Source organism: Bicyclus anynana, chromosome 7 (genome assembly GCF_947172395.1).
Source record: "Bicyclus anynana chromosome 7, ilBicAnyn1.1, whole genome shotgun sequence".
NCBI lineage: Eukaryota > Metazoa > Arthropoda > Insecta > Lepidoptera > Nymphalidae > Bicyclus > Bicyclus anynana.
The window spans coordinates 8,570,500-8,589,391 of record NC_069089.1 but is presented as its reverse complement, the minus strand read 5'-3'; the positions used below and the strand labels follow the sequence as shown (position 1 = coordinate 8,589,391).

Sequence of the window (18,892 nt, the reverse complement as noted above, 5' to 3'; positions counted from 1 at the left end):
CATCCTCCTCCTAACAAGTTAGCCCGTTTCCATCTTAAATTGCATCATCACTTACCATCAGGTGAGATTGCAGTCAAGGGCTAACTTGTAAAGAATAAAAAAAAAAAGCTACGCTATCCCCAAGTGCTATAAGCTATATTCTATCCCCGTATTCCTACAGAAATGGGAGCCACGTGGGTGAAACTGCACAGCTTCTGCTAGTAGTATAAGTTTCTATAAAACCCATGCAATAGTTTTAGATAGTAAATCATCCAACTGCGCTTTTCATAATTGATCCGTGTTTTAAGACCAAAACTTGAAAAAGATTAGACCAATTTGGAATTTTTGATACCTTCTTTTTCAAAAAAGAAGTTCTTAGGGAGAAAAAAAACGTGATGAAAATAGTAATGGAAATATATTTATTTCCTGTAGATTTGACAAAACGAAGTCTGTCGCGGCAACTAGGTAGTATTTATTTGGAGGAAGATGTACTTATTCATACCTTTTCGAGTTCCGATTTCGATAAGGCATTCTATTGAAATCAACAAACTTCATATCATTAAACGTAATCAATAATAGGCTCACAGGATTTAGAAATATTGATATCTTAGGATATTATTATTTTTGCTATTATAATTATTTATAACATGTTTGTTATTCGGACTTTCACATAGCAAGAAAACTTTACAACTCTGTAAGCTTTATTGACAAATTTTCCTCCACTCTTCCTTTAGGTGTGATTTCGTGATTCTCTACAGAAAATAATAACATTCCAGAACTAAACTACACAAAATAATATAAAAGTGTATTTATAGGTCTATTTATACGCCTGGGGAAAACAAGTGCGATAAAAATAACACTTGATGACTATGTAAGATATTGTTTATTCACATACAGTACATTAAAACAAAGGGTTTATTTTTACCACAGCAAAAAATACGTAAAGAAGTTTGTGCAAAATGTAAAGTTGCTAACACCAGTCCGTTTATTGCACTAAAGATTGTTATCTTGAAAGATGATATAGCCATTGTCACCACGAGAATGTTTTAAGCTTCAAAAAGCTTTTTATGACAAATAACTTGTTGAAAATGACATGTTACGTGCTGCCTTGAATGGTAATAAAACTGTGGTACAGTGTACAAAAGCAATGCAAAATGGTGGTCAAAAGTTCAAGATACTTTGTTCGTAAAATTAATAATTTGATCTTTATATTATATTTACTTACTAGCGGACGCCCGCGACTTCGTCTGCGTGAAGCCCTACTACTACCCTACCCCTACCTGTTTCTATAAAGAACATACAGACAGACAGACAAAAATTTTACTGATTGCATTTTTGGCATCACTATCGACCACTAATCACCTCCTGATAGTTATTTTGAAAATATATTTCATGTACAGAATTGACCTCTCTACAGATTTATTATAAGTATAGATATCATACATATTGTCTATTGAATACGTCAATTTCATCCCATTCCACGCAGACCTCCGGTATTACGTTCGAAAATTGAATGTCTGTTAAAGCTCCAATGAACATAATGATAATAATAATTGATATAATATTTTTAAGCTGATGTCACTGCGTATGAGTTGCTCAATAAAATCATCCTATCAAATGAGCAGTAAGCTACAGCCTACAGAATGTAATCAAACGCATCGTGCGAATACAAAATTAATTTCTTAAAGTGTCCTCGTAGATCTCTATCTTAAAACAAATTAATATTTAAAAAATAAAATAGATTTAATACACTAACATTTTTCATAATATAAATGCTCTAACATAAAGCACCAGAGTATTTTCAAATCAAGCTCCATTATCAGAACAGCTTTTTGGCAGTACAATGAAACCGTAGTTAGTTTAGGAGATACTAATTATGAGTTCAATTGAATAAATATTAAGTAATGTATTTATAGCTTCCAACATTAGAACAACACATACCAACACAGCAAGTCAAATAAAAGATTGTAATAATGCTTCTGTTTTAACTACTTGGTGTTAAAATGCCATTTTTATCACCCTCTAACTAAAAGGACTAACACTAAAGAATTGATGACGAAATAAGCTATAATATGTTGAAGGTTCTATAAATATTTTTCGCGGAACTGAACTTAGTATTACTATTTGATAATCGTTTATTTACAACGCATAAATGTACATAACAACCTTGATTATTACTACCATTCTAAATGCCTTCTTCATTCTGATTGTTGTTTTTATTAAAGTAATTGTGTTTTACCCCGAAATCAAACTTAATTGTAATAATACTGTATAGCCTACTACTAAGCGTTAGCTTTAGCGTTTTTTATGGTATAGCCATATACCTATAACTCGTGCGCATTAATTTGACACCTGGCTACCAAACTCTACCAAATAAAGCGCGTGAAGGTGTCAAGTTAATCCACACGTGCTGTATATAACATAAAATGTTTTTTTTATCAACCTCATAGCTCTAAACTAAAGCATTTGAATAATTACAACTTAATTATTGTTCTACTTTAGCTGTCTATTTTATCACATGATATTTACTAACATTACTCGTAATTTGTGCTAATTCACCAAGCTCTAACAATTAAAGGAAAAAAAAACATTACAAAGTTAGTGTTAACAGCAGCTATTTGTACACCAATGCCATGATAGTCCAGTGGATATGACCTCTGTCTTCGATTCAGAGAGTATCAGTTCAAATCACGTCTGCGGCATGCAAGTCCAAAATCTCAGTTATGTGAATTTTAAGAAATTAAATATCACGTGCCGCAAACAATGAAGGAAAAACATGGTGATGATAACAATGAAAACTTGTAAAATATAAATATGTGTGTTATATTTCTAACAACAAATAATCCAGTTACTTTTTCCTAAAGTTTTAAGCAGAAAAAGGGAACAATATATACAAGGGTTCAATTTCTACACGATTTCAACCAACTCATATCTACTAATAACTTTTTTATTGATACAAAGCCTTTTTCTCTTATTTTATTCTCTATTTAGATGATGTGTATCCAATAAAATTTACATAGCTAATTGTTTGTAATATATCATGGCCATTTTATTGCCAACTATTACTGAAATCAGAATTTATTGGCACATTTAAAATTCCGAACTTTGTAACTTACTCAGAGAATAAAATTATTTTAAGTATAATAATATGTTTTTTAACCAAGTCCAATCGTAAAGATAATTTTAGATCATTTATTAGTTTTTATACCTGACAATTTAAAACAAACTCAGCGGAAGAGCCAACTATCTTCTTTCCTTACTCCAAACATTTAAACCAATTTTATCCATATAAGCCTCTCGTAAAATGTCTTAATTACTTATAATGAAAACATTATTTAAGAAGTTTTTTGTAAATAAAAACGAAACATTGCTCGAGACTATTTCAAATAGATTTTCTCGTAAAACGTCTGTACTTTGAAAAGCATAGCTTTAATTACCTTAGAACTTGACGAACGCTATTGAGAGAGTAAAGCTAAGAGGTTAGACAGAGAAGAATAGGTAACTGTTAAATTGCCATTCACAAGGGTATTACTAATTGAGGTCTCTAGACAGTACTGAAGCCTTGGAAAATCATTTGAAATAGGTATTCGATACCCCTACACAAAATTTTATAAGGTTTTATTGTAAAGTGGCTATTCTGAGTATACCTTTATTGCATAGGTAGGTAGGTACCTACAATAATAGTGCCGTGATCTCAGGACTATAATATATTTTATGAAAAAAGTGAATTTATTTTTTCATTCAATTCATCTTTCAATCATAAATTAACAATTTTACGCTATCTCACTATACCTACTCGAATTTAATTGAAGAAATTGTCTAGATGATTTATATGGCTCTGTACTGCATGGAATGGACAGTGGTTGATTTATGGTAATGGTGGTATGGTAGGGGAGCCCGAGAAGCGTCATAGGGACCGACTAGTTTTAGAATTTGATGATAGGAAGAGTAAATGGTTATATACTTTTTCGCTTTCAGCGGTGGGGAAAAGAACTGCAGGTTAATAATATCATAATAGATTCTCTCAAAAAGTTCAAAGTGTTTATTAAACGCAAGCTTTTAGTAAAGTCTTATTATAGTGTTAGTGAGTATATAAATGATAAAAAAGCTTGGTGTTAAACTGTATTATACGACTGTGTGCTTAGTTGAGTTTGTTGTGGGCTCTTCTCGGACCAAGGCGCGTTTGGAACCCTCGTAACTTTAATTTTAAGTTTTCGTCTATTACTACCACAATTAGATTAAATTAAATTTTGATATTTATCTGACCTTTCAAAAGTGCTTGTAAACTAAGCCTAATTGAAATTAAAGAATTTTGATTATGATTTTTGATGATTTTTATTACTTCGAAGAATTGTTAGATGAAATTGAAAGATGTCAATATTAGCCATTTGGGGGACTTCTGGATTTGGATTCTTCAAATTAAATAAATAGCTAACCTACCTTATCTTAATCTGATGTGCCGGTTGAGTATTTCTGAAGTTAATTTTTGATTTTGTTGCCCTAAATGTACCCACCGATATTAAGGGCTCATACTTGGTGGAGGTACTTAACAATGCGCAAGGTGTAATATATTGCTATAATTAAAGTAACGTAGTTCCTTATGTTCATCTGCCGCGCTCGAGTAACTCCAAAAATCTCCACGCCAGCTCCTCTACTATAAGCAATGAAACAAGTAGCATATGATAGACCTTGCAACACTCTTATGTTGCATGTTGTGTGTCTGTAGTTGCCACACCTTTTATAAGTTGAAACAGTGATCAAGACCTTAAACTCCATAGTTACCTGCCGTAGCTATGAGAGCTTAGAGTAAGATTCTTACTCAGCTTAGAGTAAGATTCTTACTCTAAAGGTAAGGCATGAGCTATAGGATTCTTACTCTGAATGTGAGAGCATGAGCTGTCAACCTTTCAGGTTTTAATAAAATTGCATAGGTGTGGCTGTACAGGCTCTGTTAAGACATTATATCGTCGTTTATAGGCGCCGCATATAAATATAAATGACAGCATAGTCATAAAGTGATGGTACAATATGTTAACATCGGTGTAGTGATGACTATTTATTCAACCGGATCTTTAATATTATACCTATGTTGATAGAATATTAAAATTTTAATGAAATTCTTAGGTATTCGTTATTCGTTAGTAATTTGTTTGTTCTAAAAAAAAGGAATATTTTAGACTTTCTTCTTACTTTAGGTTTTTATTTTAGGGCTCCTCGTAAAAAAATCAATACCCTTATATCTAGGGCACGGTACTTAGGTAATCAAAATGTAGAGAAAGAAACCTAGAACTTTGAAATTTGACAAGTAGCACCGTCCAGTAGCATAGATAAGCATAAAAACAAATCTAAAACTAAATATTTTACTAATTAATCTTAACTAAAAACTTTAACTAATGAAATGAGATCTTTATTAATGGACGTACGAGGTACCTAATCATATAACTACCTATAAATTTTTACGGAACCCGACGACGTGTCTAACTCGTACTTGTCCGATTACTTATTATACCTAATACAAAAAGCATTAAAATCAAAAATAAACAATTCTAACGGGTGTCTAGAAGGCACTATTAACATTTCGAAATCACTAATCGTGATAACCGTAAAACAAACTCAAAGTTACCAAAGGTCTTAAGATGAATGATCCCAGACTGTTTATTCTAAGCCACTTTATTCAACGAAACAAATTTTATTATTCTTACGACAAACAAAACTTTAGAATAATTAATTTTTTTTCTTACAAATATTAAGAGAAAATTATTGTAACACTTTTTTTTTAATTAAATTGTTTAGACTAGGCACAATGAAAACATTATTGTGAATATAAATTAATATGTTGTATTAACAAAATAATTATGAAATAATATTTAAATTAGTTTATAATAATATACCTACTAGTTTACACTTGGACCTTGCTCCAAGTGTAAACTACATCGCATCGTACAGGAGCTATTGTCCCATATTTTAATTAGTTTCACAATCAGACATCAAGGTGCAAAAAATTGGGGTCCAAAATAAATGTAAGCTCTTGTTGAACTTCGCCTTAACATCGCAATGTTGCCAAACGCACAGTTTGTCCTGCCAAGTGTATTATTGTGTCACTTAACAACAAATATTGTGCAAATTAAACGTTTCAAGACTTTATAATAAGTGTACGCAAGTTAAAGTCCAGATGGTCTAAAAATGTGTAAATGTTTAGCGACTGCAGACATAATGTTTGCCCATGGCCATTTTTATTTTTTTTACGTGACAATTCTGAAACTCCTACAGAGAATTCTAGGAATAAGTCCGCATGTATATAGTATGACGTTTTTGGTAATTTGTTTTGTCATCATAATATATTTACAAAGTCAAATATATTATACTCAAGCCTTATCGAAAAGCTTAAAGAAATATTGTCCAGAATCGACTGATAAAATAGATTTAGAAACTGGTCTAAAATGTTGCTTCTTAAAATTGCAAAGACCATTTTTTATGTGAAGAATAATTCCGCATGAAGTATGACGTTTTTGATAATTTGAAAATTATCACAATATTATATTTAAAAACATAAATATATCATTTTCAGGTCTTATCGAAAAACTTAAAGAAATATTGTCCAGAATCGATTGATAAAATAGATTTAAAAACTGGTCTAGAATGTTGCTTCTTAAAATTGCAAAGACCATTTTTGAAGTCCTTACACGCTTCCTTTGAGGATCAAAAACTATTTTTGTTGATCGTTGTCTTGTACGTGCGTAATGCCAGTCACACACGGTCAAGCTACCGTCCAGTCTGCAGCGCTCTTAGGGATGTGGGCAGTGAAAATATTCAAATGTCGTTGTGGGTAGGTTTCGATATTATACTACACCAAGAAAAAATCCTGCACCGACATTCTTAAAATTCGTAGCAAACTAGACTTTATTACGCTTGTATTCGGTACCATTTTGTAGAGAAACTCCATATGATGTTGTTTTTAAATAGCACAGTAAGCTGCACCTTTACTTACTAAGTAAGTACGGGATCTATTTTACGTATGCTGCACCTGTAGTAAGTAATAAATTTAAGTAGCTTACTTTTCTATTTATTTTTTTAAAAGAATATTTATCATATCTTTTAAATATGACTATTATTCCCATTGTCCTCCAACTAGTCGGAAAACTCAATGTTAGTTTAGGGCACGATAATAACAATTTTCCAGCGGGCGGGGATTGAACAACGACCCTTAGGTAATCAGGCCCGTTTACCACTGAGCTATTGAGGTATTAAGACTTTTTGGAATACTTGGACGTGTGTAACTAGCGTAAGTCGGATTGACTGGCCAGCGAGGTTACGGTCACGAACACCATGGACATCGCTAAAATATAAACCGCGCGTGGGATGACTTGTAAAAAAGGTCCTTTGTATGGAGCAACGCGTTCCTCGTGATTGACCTGACCGAAATTCACTAAAGTAATCCGTTTTTGTCAAATTCGCGCGAACAGAATTGGAACGCGCGTTTTGTAAACAGTAAACGGATATGCTCGGAGTGTTTCAAGCGTAAACACATTGTTTTTTATACTATCTGCTATGAGTAATGTTTAAGTAGGTCCTCCCTCCTTAAGTCGTGTACCTCAAATATAAGGGTCATGACCACCTTCACCCTGGACTTTGAGTTTTAATGCGTCACGTCATCTTGCCCTGTCTTTGCCCGGAGAGCATTGTGGACCGTGGAGTCAAGTATGGTGCGGATTTGATCTGATCAAGGCATCGGGCTGCGACCAGCGGCCTCTTACCTTTCACTTTGCCATCAGTTTCTCGAGAATACCTCAGTATTTCCTGGTTTCCTCATATTTATCCGAAGTACTCGTGAATTCGCTAAGAAGTAGGTGCTAAATTATAGCGTTGTGAATTTAAGATTTTCTATTTTTACACAGTCCAATTGAAGAAATCGATCGTTAACATATTCAAATATGTATGTAAATTATCTATCCACTTCATACATGTGTGTATTCGAGCATTATTACTATTCTCCTTCTTCTTATTCTTCTAAATCATTGACATTCATTTTCTTCTGCGGACCTATTCCTCACTTGATCAGGAATTTGGCACTTGATCAGTTGTATCATTGCTAAATAGTACCTATGCATTACAAATATCGTTAGAGCCCAGTGGATATGACCTCTGCCTCCGAATCCGGAGGGTGTAGGTTCAAATCCGGTCCGGGGCATGCACCTTCAACTTTTCAGTTAATTGCATTTTAAAAAATTAAATATGTCACGTGTCTAAAACTATGAAGGAAAAACATCGTGAAGAAACCTGCATACCTAAAAGGTTTCTCAATTTTCTGCGTGTGTGAGGTCTGCCAATCCGCATTGGGCCAGCGTGGTGGACTATTTGGTCTAACCCCCTCATTCTGAGAGGAGACTCGAGCTCAGCAGTGAGCCGAGTATGGGTTGATAATGATGATGATTAAAAATACGTGGAATTGCGCGTTGCATATGTTCACAAATGATGATAATGATTAAACATCAGGTGATTCTCATTCGCGTTCGTGTATCTACCTAAAAACAGACCGCGTATTGCATGCTGTCAGATTGATATTATAAGCCCCTCGGGCGTTCCGATAAACAGCGACTAGCATTAACGGTAGCTTAATTTAAAATTATTGCCAATTTATAAGGATAATTTGCTTTGTTAAGCCTAAAATTTTACTTTTTAAAATTGATACTGTATAAAAAATAATTTCATTGTCATCATTATCAACCCACTAGCTGACGCCGCGTGGTTTTACCCGTGTGGTACCCGTTCCCGTAGGAATACCGAGATAATATATAGCATATAGCCTTCCTCGATATATGGGCTATCTAACACAGAAATGATTTTTCAAATAGGACCAGTTAGTTCCTGAGATTAGCGCGTTCAATCGAACAAACAAATAAACTCTTCAGCTTTATAATATTAGTATAGATATTCGGCTCACATAAAACTAGTCTACAATATTTTTCAAAATATCGTGATTTAGTTGAGATAATTTTCAAACTTCAATTGCAGATAAAATCCTGCTAGATAATGCCAATTAACTAAAGCAATAATACTCCTATTACCTATCTGTTAGAAATTATTCCTCCTTATTAAAGTTTAATGAAGCCCACACACGTTCTGCAAACTTTTCAACGGGGAGCCATGTTTACGAACTTGCAAAATTTATGCCTAGATTTGCGTAATTACCTAATTTGCCCACATATGTGAGGCGAGAAATTTCCTCCATAAATCATATAATACAGATAACATCACACATTCTATGTCTAATAATAATTTATTACATACAAAGTTACTTGAACTTTTTTATAATTTATTAACATATATCTATATAAATGTGCAAAAATGTGTACTTCCTTTTATACGTGTTGGTGTGATCTAGTTATCTCAGTACCCTTGAGCAAAGCAGTAGTGCAAGTACCAATAGAACAATAAACCTAAAGTTTGTTCGCTCAACTCATGAAAATTACAAATGCAAATGGTATGACATCACAATATTACACTCTGAACTATTGAAGGTTACCTTTTCAGAATTTAAAAATACACGTCACAACACTATCAGGGTTGTGAGCAATCCCTTCATGCCCACAAGGCTGGAGCTGCGCTTGCATATCACAAGTGATAAAGATAATTGAAATAGATTTTTAATGGTTTTGCTAAGAAGTCAACTCTTACCAAAAGAACAGGGGTGTAGCTACCGCCATATCAGCCGTATCTATGATACAGGGCCTTCGGACTACAGGGTAAAAGCAGGGTTGCGTGTAAAAGCAAAAATTAGTAAAGTGTAATCCACAATCTCACTTAATCTGGTGCTTCCTCAAAAATAACCTATAAAACTGCATAAAGAGTTTTATTTTAGAAATGACAAAAGTCAATAAAACAATCTCTATTTTTCCCGGGTTAAGAATGCGCCTCAGACCAATTATTGTATAGGATCTGCCTCGCTAGACGTTACTTTTCTGTCAAAGTATATGATCAACGATCTAATGCGATTATAAAAACTATCTCTATAGAATCGATGTTAAATAGTTGTAATCGTGTTCGTCGGTTAAAGAGCTCTGTAAAGATATCTTTTTGTGTAATTGAATTGTGTAAAAAACGGGCAAAAACTTCTAGTTTAGTATAAGATATATACCAAATCTAAGCTCGTTTTCCTCAGAAAATGACAGACAATTTTGTTCGTGACTGACTGACTGACTGACTGACTGAGTGCGACACATGTCCTTCTATAATTGGTCTGAGAGAATGCGCCCAAAAGTTGGAAACAATACAAAGTCACTGCCATATTTACCTATTTTATGGAACCTTTTTTTTCTTTGGCGAGAAATCTTTACCCTCCAAGGGCCCCCAAATAATTTTGATAAAGGGCCAAGGCACGCTACGCCACTGCAAAGGAACAAACAGAAGTTCACAGACTAATCTAAGTAATATTACTAAGTAAATTATAATTAGTATCTTTAGAACATTACTAGTAAATACACATTTTAATTTTAAATAGTTTAAGTCTATGACATTTAGATACCTATATTTATACAAGACGCAAGTACATCGCGACTTCTAACACCTTCGTAATATTATGACGGCACTTGTTAATGAGCTCTACAAAATAGTATATTACTTGAATATTTAAAGTTATAAAGAAATATTTGCAGTTAAACACGGGTAACGCAATCAAAGATTTGTGAAACAGGTGGGTTTGATTATTTTTTGGGCACCTTGTGCTTATTTTTATTTTGTTAGACCTGTAAGACCTAGGCCTGTTAGGATGTCTTGTTAGATGTTATTTTGGTCGAATCAAAGTATATATAATCAGTTGATATAATGGGGATGATGACTAGGTTTGAATATATTGATTTTTATGATACATTCGGGTAAATAAGGTCAAAGTTAATTTATACATAAAAAGCAAAGATTGTCTACATTAAATGTGACATTTTTTAATAAATGAACTATAAACATAAACGTAATAACAAAGATATTAGTAATTTTGTTTTTAACGCCCATACAAATTAAACGATCATTATTTACCTACGACGTCATTAATTCGTACCATTATGTATGGGGCGTTTTTCAGGGATCCGTGGCAGTGACGCAAACCTGACAATTTAAATCCCTGTAGCTCCGAAAGTAATGCTGGCAGATACCCTGTTACTTTTACAAAATTGTTTTACTATTAGCATACTCTTAATTTATATACAATTTAAAAAACTGTCATAATCCCCAATCCACATAGAACCACCTGTGCCTGCATATATTAAATGATAGATTCAAAACGACCCAAATGCTATTATTAAAAGTCTTTGTAGATAAACCTTCCCGTATGTGTGAGAAACAATTTACCAAAGTTGCATTACAATCGTATTAGATATAGTTCATAGAATGTACAAAAACTGAATTTCACACACAAGCTAGCGTATAATAAAAAAAAGTTGTTACTTATAAACTGTAATAGTGCCGTTAAACACAATTGCTTTTTTGCAGACCAATATATTCTTTTAGTACAGTATGTAAATCACAAAGTAATACCATGGGAACTATACAAGAATGCTTTGATGTTATTACCAAAAAATACTGTGCACTAAAGCAGTAATAGGCCATTTGTATTCAACGATCAAATTTATTTGATAAACGTACCTATGTATGCCTACACAACCACCATTATGTTCGAAGTACGTACGAGTACGCATCGCAATAATATTATTTCAGATATTACATCGGAATTAGAATAAGCTATAATAATACGTACCTGCCATTTCCTTGGTAACTTCGTTGTCTTATAAACTGTTAACCGACGCCCCGCGGTTCTACCCGCGTAGTTCCCGTTCCCATGAGAATACAAGGATAAAATATTGCCTATTATACTCGCAAATAACGTGGCTTTCTAGTGGTGAAAAATAATTAAAATCGGTTCATTAGATTTAGAGATTACCTATGAGATACACCAGGCGCATAAAATTTACTTTGTAAAGAATATAATTTATAAAAGCAAAGTAATTCTAACTCAAATCTTTATCTACTACTTAACACTAGTTTGTAAGTTTGTAAAGTTGTAGGGATCTATCTGGATCTACTTAACCAATTTTGAAGATGAAATTCACGGTATTTTTAAGTGTCATTGGATATATTTTGACAGGAACGAGAGCTACACGGGCGAAACTACACGGCTGTTGTTAAAAATGTATGAATTGTAAAGTAAGAGTATATTTCTTTGTTCCAGGCATTGTTAGTGTTAGCAAATGCCAAAGAGGATGCCGCTGCAACGCGCGAGTTGATACAAAAGGAGGCACAGGAGGCGAGAGCGTACGGCGACTATGGTGACAACGGCAAAGAAATCGTAGTGGACATCGAGGACAGCGAGAAGAAACAGTACTACGAGACCAATTATGATACCAGTGAGTAAATAAAGAAATAGCGACCCCGCACCAGAGAGCGCAGTGTTGGTCGACCCCCCACTGGGTAGAGCGAGGACATCAAGTGGGTTGCAGGGAGCCGCTGGATGCTGCCGGCTCGAGATCGTTGTGCTTGGAAGTCCTTGCAAGAGGCCTTTGTCCTGCAGTGGACGTCCATCGGCTGATAATGATCACTAAATAATTGAATACATAGCAAACAAATATCATCATGCCTCCTTATAGGTGAAGGGATATGGAGCTTAGACCCACCACGCTGCTCTAATGCGGGTTGGCGGGCTTAGGATGGTAATGTTAAATTCATTAACGACCACTAACAGCTGGCCTATTCACTAATTTGGTATTTATTATCAACCTATTAAAATAAACACATAAACAACTGAGAAACGTCATCTACCTACTGTATGATATCCACGAAGGGTTGTCAGTAGGCACCGGATGACATTCGTTACATATCTATCTACGTCAAAGTTAGTGAATTAGCCTGTAGATATCACTGATGTTAACCACCTGTAATACTATTTAAAGACATCTTGTACTTCTTGTAATTTTTAAGCGTGGCGTCGGGCATAGACAAGAATGTGTCAAAATTTCCGTTAAAATATTTTTTGTCTAAATACCGTCATTTAAATTATATACAACAGTCAGTCCAAACTGTTTTACACTTAAAATAGTATGGTGTGTTTTACGTGTTAATATAAATTTTTTGCTTCAGATGCGTATGGGTTTGGTTACGACGTCGGCCCGAACGGGCAGTTCCACCACGAGAACAGAGGTCCCGACGGGGTCACTTACGGGTGCTACGGCTACATTGACCCCGACCGGTACCTCCGCGTCACACATTACGTCGCCGACAGCCACGGCTACCGCGTCGTGGAGCCGGGGAAGCCAGTCGAGGTGTTTCCGGAAGACCCCAATCATGAATATGACGAAAAGTAAGACTTATTTTAATAATATATTCTCAGTAATTTCAGAGTCCCCATTAATACTTATCCTTGATCACATTCAATTTTGTGTAAACCGTTTGCGCATACTAAATTTAGAAACAGTTTTTGTATACCTCAGTCATGTATTTCTTTTAGTAAATTGAGAGAAATTTATTTAATAAGTTGAGACTGATCAGGAAATCGACCTTTTATGTACCTCGGCTACCACTGCCGGTAGATCACTGGCCACTCATTAATTACTTTTACTTGTTTATATTAAGCTATACTACAGCCTTTCTTGATGAGTACTGTTCAAAATAAAAAACAACTGAACTGAACAAATTAAAAATGAGGATATAAATCACTAGTCATTTCACTCCTTATAATAATTATACCTGTTCTTAAATTAATGAAAATAAATCTGATTAATAAGCTTAGAACAGTTAGATATGGTTAATATATTATATATATGATTTTATAAACGATCCACACATAATTTAAAATAAATAAGTTATGAAATGACATGCTTTTTCTACCTTCATTTCTAATTTCTTTGTTGGTAAAAAGTACTCATCAAGAAAGGTTGTAGTATAAGCTTGCTTACTTATCAATTAAGTTTTGTTGTTTTTATCTCTTTCCTCATTTCTTTTAATTAATCTTTAATATTATTGTTATCATTATCTCTTTTATCACATTGGATTTTGTATTAAATGCTTTCTTTGTGAGCTTGCTATATAATACATACTTAGGCAAGTTTTCCTTTCTAAATAAATAAAATAAATATTTTCTGCGAAATCCTGGCAAATTTGTGCCGCAATGTGACACAGATGCAACAATATAATCTCGACCCCAATAAAATGCACAAGAATATCTCCATGAAGAATATGCGAATAAGTTTTTTTTTAATTTATGAAGTTTATATTTTAACTTGAAGCCGTGATAGCCCAGTGGATATGACCTTTGCCTCCGATTCCGGAGGGTGTGGGTTCGAATCCGGTCCGGGGCATGCACCTCCAACTTTTCAGTTGTGTGTATTTTAAGAAATTAAATATCACGTGTTTCAAACGGTGAAGGAAAACATCGTGAGGAAACCTGCATACCAGAGAATTCTCATAATTCTCTGCGTGTGTGAAGTCTGCCAATCCGCATTTGGCCAGCGTAGTGGGTTGTTCTAACCCCTCATTCTGAGAGGAGGTTCGAGCTCAGCAGTGAGCCGAATATGGGTTGAAAACGATATTTTAACTTGCTTAATAATAATTTTATCCTACTGTTCACAGTTCACCGATTACCGCCAGTCCGATACCTGGGCAGTTAGTACCGTGGGATAAACTGTACCTGCCAAAAGGTTGCGGAAGAACACCCGGCGGCGTCCCTCCAATCCCTCCTCCGAAACCGAAACCGAAGCCTCCACAGCCCCGCCCACCGCCAGACAGCACCGGACAGACCAGCAATCCGAACCCTGGTGTCGTATACCCTGGTACGTACTGCTAAGTGTTCATTTACACGTGCAACAACTGCTACCGACGACTGCAGTCGATTGCAGTCAGCGACGTCTCGGCGGCAGTCGACGGCAGTCGGCGACTGCAGTCAACGGCAGTCGTCGGTAGCAGTTGCTGCTCGTGTAAATTAACTCTAAGCTGTTAATTGAAAGCCAAAGTCAATGTCAAAATTTATTTATATCAAATAGGCTTACTTTACTAACTTATTAATAAAGATATAGCCGTCTTTCAACTAACGTGATAAGTTTGGATCGTGCGTCATTGCAAGAACCAGCTCATGACTAAGGGCCCCTTATGGGTCCGTAACTAATCGGGCATACTCCGACATCGTATCACGTGAGTTTTAGCCGTCCTTCAAGTAAGATAATATAATATGAGGTTTTCATAATTGGTCCAGCCTTAACTGATGGGCGGCTTCGGCTGTGACTAGTTACCACCCTACCGGCAAACACATACCGCTAAGCGATTTAGCGTTCCGGTAAGATATCGTGTAAAACCGAAAGGGTTTTTCGGACCGATTTTCATTAAGTTACAACATCTTAGATTATATCATCACTTACCATCAGATGATATTGCAGTCAAGGTCTAACTTGTAAAGAATAAAAAAAACATGATAAAATGAAATACAAAATAGAATTGAAGAAGGAACCTTCATCACACCTTCCTAAGGAACACTGTACTTACAATGCCTAGTTAAAAAAGTGTAAGTCACTGGTATCTATACCTTTTTACGATATTGGTACTGGTTTTTATCGTGGGTATCATCCCACGATAAAAACTAAGCTATGTTAGACACAACTTGAAATTCTATGTTTATTATGTTTATGATAGCATGTAATTTTATCGCAGTTTCAAATCAAACTCATGTATTTCTTTTCCAGGACAAGGTGGTTATTACCCTGGTACCGCAGGTACACCGGGAAGCCCCGGTACACCAGGTTCACCAGGCACACCAGGCACACCAGGCACGCCCGGCAGCCCAGGTGGACCAGGTGGACCAGGCGGACCAGGCGGTCCCAGTGGTGGATATTATCCTGGCGGTATGTATAGCAATAATGAAATTCTATGTCAACACAGAAACACAAATAAAATATATGAAATACATGTATTTTACTATCAATATTTCTAATAATATTAAGAGGTAATTGGTGTTGTTGGGGGTAAATTCTGGATCTGCTGAACCGATTTTAAATTTCTTACTACTTCTTCTTCTTCTTCTTGCTACTTCTTGCTAGTAGCAGAAAGCCACGTTATTTTTGAGTGCTTAAGGATATATTTTACTCCCGTATTCTCAAAGGAAAATAAACCATGCGGGTGAAACCTTGGGGCGTCGGCAAGTTAAAAAAATGTGATAAAAGTATTTTTCTGTTGATAGCAACTGATTAAAGAGTTTTTTTTTAATATTTAATTATTCTTTCAGGTTCCGGACCTAGTGGGCCAGGCGGAGCAGGTACATATAAAAATTTTAAATATTTATTCATGATCGTGATCGCCATAGCTTCACCTATGCTTATTAGCTTATCCTTATAGCAAAACTAGCGCACGCCCGCGCCTTGACCGCGTCGAATTAATTTTTCACAAATCCCGCGGGAACCATGGATTTTTCCGGGATTAAAAGCAGCATATGTATAATCCAGGGTATTATGTATCTACATTTTAAATTTCAACCAAATCGGTTAAGTAGTTGCGGCGTTAAATAGCAACAGACATCCGAACAAACATCCATATAAACTTTCGCGTTTAGGTATAATATTAGTAGGATGGAGCTTAGATACACCACGTTACTTCATTGCCTGGTGATAGTTTTTTGATTTTGTAACGATCGCTATCATTGTTAATGATAATGACCAGAACCAACTGTTGCACGTGCTCTCCGAGGCACGGCGGTGTAACACCAAATTCTTACTCGAGTGAATTCTCAGACCGGTTACCAACTCCGGCCTGAGAATTTACTAAACAATTAAGAAAAGAAAAGGTAGTTCGATATTTTATAGCCTGCTCCAGGGCTTTTGTGATCAGTAGACGCGTATACACACCTAAAACAACGGGACATTGAAGGCAATTATTTTAGTCACAATTTAATAATAATTAGAAAGATTAAGTGTACAAATTAACATTGTTACGATTATTATATCGTCTACTTTTTATTCTTGATAGATAGTACGTATGTTCACAAAATGCACCATATTTTATTTACTTTTTAGGACAAGGCGGCTATTACCCAGGCTCGGCTGGGACACCGGGAACTCCCGGTACCCCTGGGACTCCTGGTAGTCCCGGTGGACCTGGAGGCCCAGGAGGTCCTGGAGGCCCCGGAACTCCCGGTAGCGGTGGTGGTTACTACCCTGGACAAGGTACTTTATACATATATTTAAAGCCTACTGTAAATACTTTGGTTTGTCAAAATATTTAGACGCTTAGACCCATAAACAGAGACTCAAATATTTACGCCTTAAGTACTCTAGTAGGCTTTCAAAGGATTAACGCTAATATAGAAATAAATGAATCAAAGGGATGAAGGGAAGTCGATGTCAAACTTTTTTTTATATTATTATAAAAAAAAACTGTAAATTCCCCCACCAATAAAAAAAATCAAGTCCAAATTTAAATTTAAAAAATTATTGAACCGATTTCTCCTCGACAAACAGATGGAATTCCAGCATCATGTGGCGGAGTTTTCTTTCTTATAGCAAATATTTATATATTATACTATGTGTAACTTATATGTGTAATCAATATTATATTTAATAATGTACAAATTTAGTAATTATTCATTCATATTACATTTTTATATAAATATTCTTTTTCTTTTTTTATTTATTATGTAGTTATAGTAAGTAAATATAATAATAATAGTATAGTTATTAAACTTGGGAATAAATTTGATTGTTGGTTTTAATACTGTAGGTACTTTAATGTTATATAATTTTTCTTTTTGTTCTTTTTTATATATTTTAAACTAGTTATAAGTTTTAATTTGGTTTTGCTTTAAATATAGGTTTATGTTGCCTGTTTTCATGGTGGCACTTAGAACTGGGTCCTAGCTGAAAATCAGCGCTGTATGTTCTTTGTTTATGGGGAGCATACAGCAATATGCTGAGCTAGGACCTTTTTCTAGGTTATGCCACATATCGCAGGGTATTATTCTTAAATAATTGTGGTGTGTGGCATAATGTAGTAATAAATATATTTTCTTTCTTTCTTTCTTTCTTTCTTCTGTAGTTATACCAACCTAAAGTCGCAAACTTAAAATTTAATAAGCTATGTTTTTATAACTTTATTGTTCATTATTCTCAGGCGGACCTAGTGGACCAGGTGGCCCCAACGGACCAGGTGGACCAGGTGGCCCTAACGGACCAAGTGGACCAGGCGGCCCTAACGGACCAAGTGGACCAGGCGGCCCTAACGGACCAGGTGGACCAGGTGGCCCTAACGGACCAAGTGGACCAGGCGGCCCTAACGGACCAAGTGGACCAGGTGGCCCTAACGGACCAAGTGGACCAGGCGGCCCTAACGGACCAGGTGGATCAGGTGGCCCTAACGGGCCAAGTGGACCAGGCGGTCAAGGAGGTCCATGTAAGCGATAGTTCTTTTTTGATCATTAATAATAAATAAAGCAATTATCTTTTAACAATTGTAAAAATACCTTGTCATTCGGAAGAATTTATTGTTTTGGTGGCTATCTTTTTGACAAATCCACTGGGTTTCTATAATTTTGAAGTTACCACCGTTGTTTGCTATACAGTAAATGTTTTTTTTACTAGGGACTGGTACCCCAGGGCGTCCCGGCACTCCCGGTTCTCCAGGAACACCCGGCACCCCAGGCAGCCCTGGTGGCCCAGGCGGTCCTGGCGGTCCTGGAGGTCCTGGTGGTCCTAGCGGTCCTGTAGGTCCTACTAGCCCTGGCCCAGGCGGTAATTATCCAGGTACTGTATATTCTGTGTATGTATTTTTTAAATATATCTAAAGTCAGTCGCCAAGTACAATAATATATAGCAGTTATGTACTGTACTTTTTTAATAACTTATATTAAATATTCTTTTTATTATTGTTTTCGTATTCCTAATGTTCTTTTAAAAAT

General features: G+C 35.4%; 1 protein-coding gene across 1 annotated transcript in view; it reads left to right on the top strand.

Moving 5' to 3' along the window:
- The window catches only part of LOC112046859 (uncharacterized PE-PGRS family protein PE_PGRS54-like), a 51,220-nt gene that overhangs the window by 17,260 nt on the left and 15,068 nt on the right, over nucleotides 1–18,892 (top strand). Inside the window, exons 2-9 of the mRNA XM_052882715.1 lie at nucleotides 12,197–12,371; nucleotides 13,102–13,321; nucleotides 14,590–14,789; nucleotides 15,693–15,851; nucleotides 16,232–16,261; nucleotides 17,016–17,165; nucleotides 18,109–18,387; nucleotides 18,576–18,737. Of these exons, the coding sequence (XP_052738675.1) occupies nucleotides 12,197–12,371; nucleotides 13,102–13,321; nucleotides 14,590–14,789; nucleotides 15,693–15,851; nucleotides 16,232–16,261; nucleotides 17,016–17,165; nucleotides 18,109–18,387; nucleotides 18,576–18,737 (1,375 nt within the window). The remainder of the gene's footprint in view (nucleotides 1–12,196; nucleotides 12,372–13,101; nucleotides 13,322–14,589; nucleotides 14,790–15,692; nucleotides 15,852–16,231; nucleotides 16,262–17,015; nucleotides 17,166–18,108; nucleotides 18,388–18,575; nucleotides 18,738–18,892) is intronic.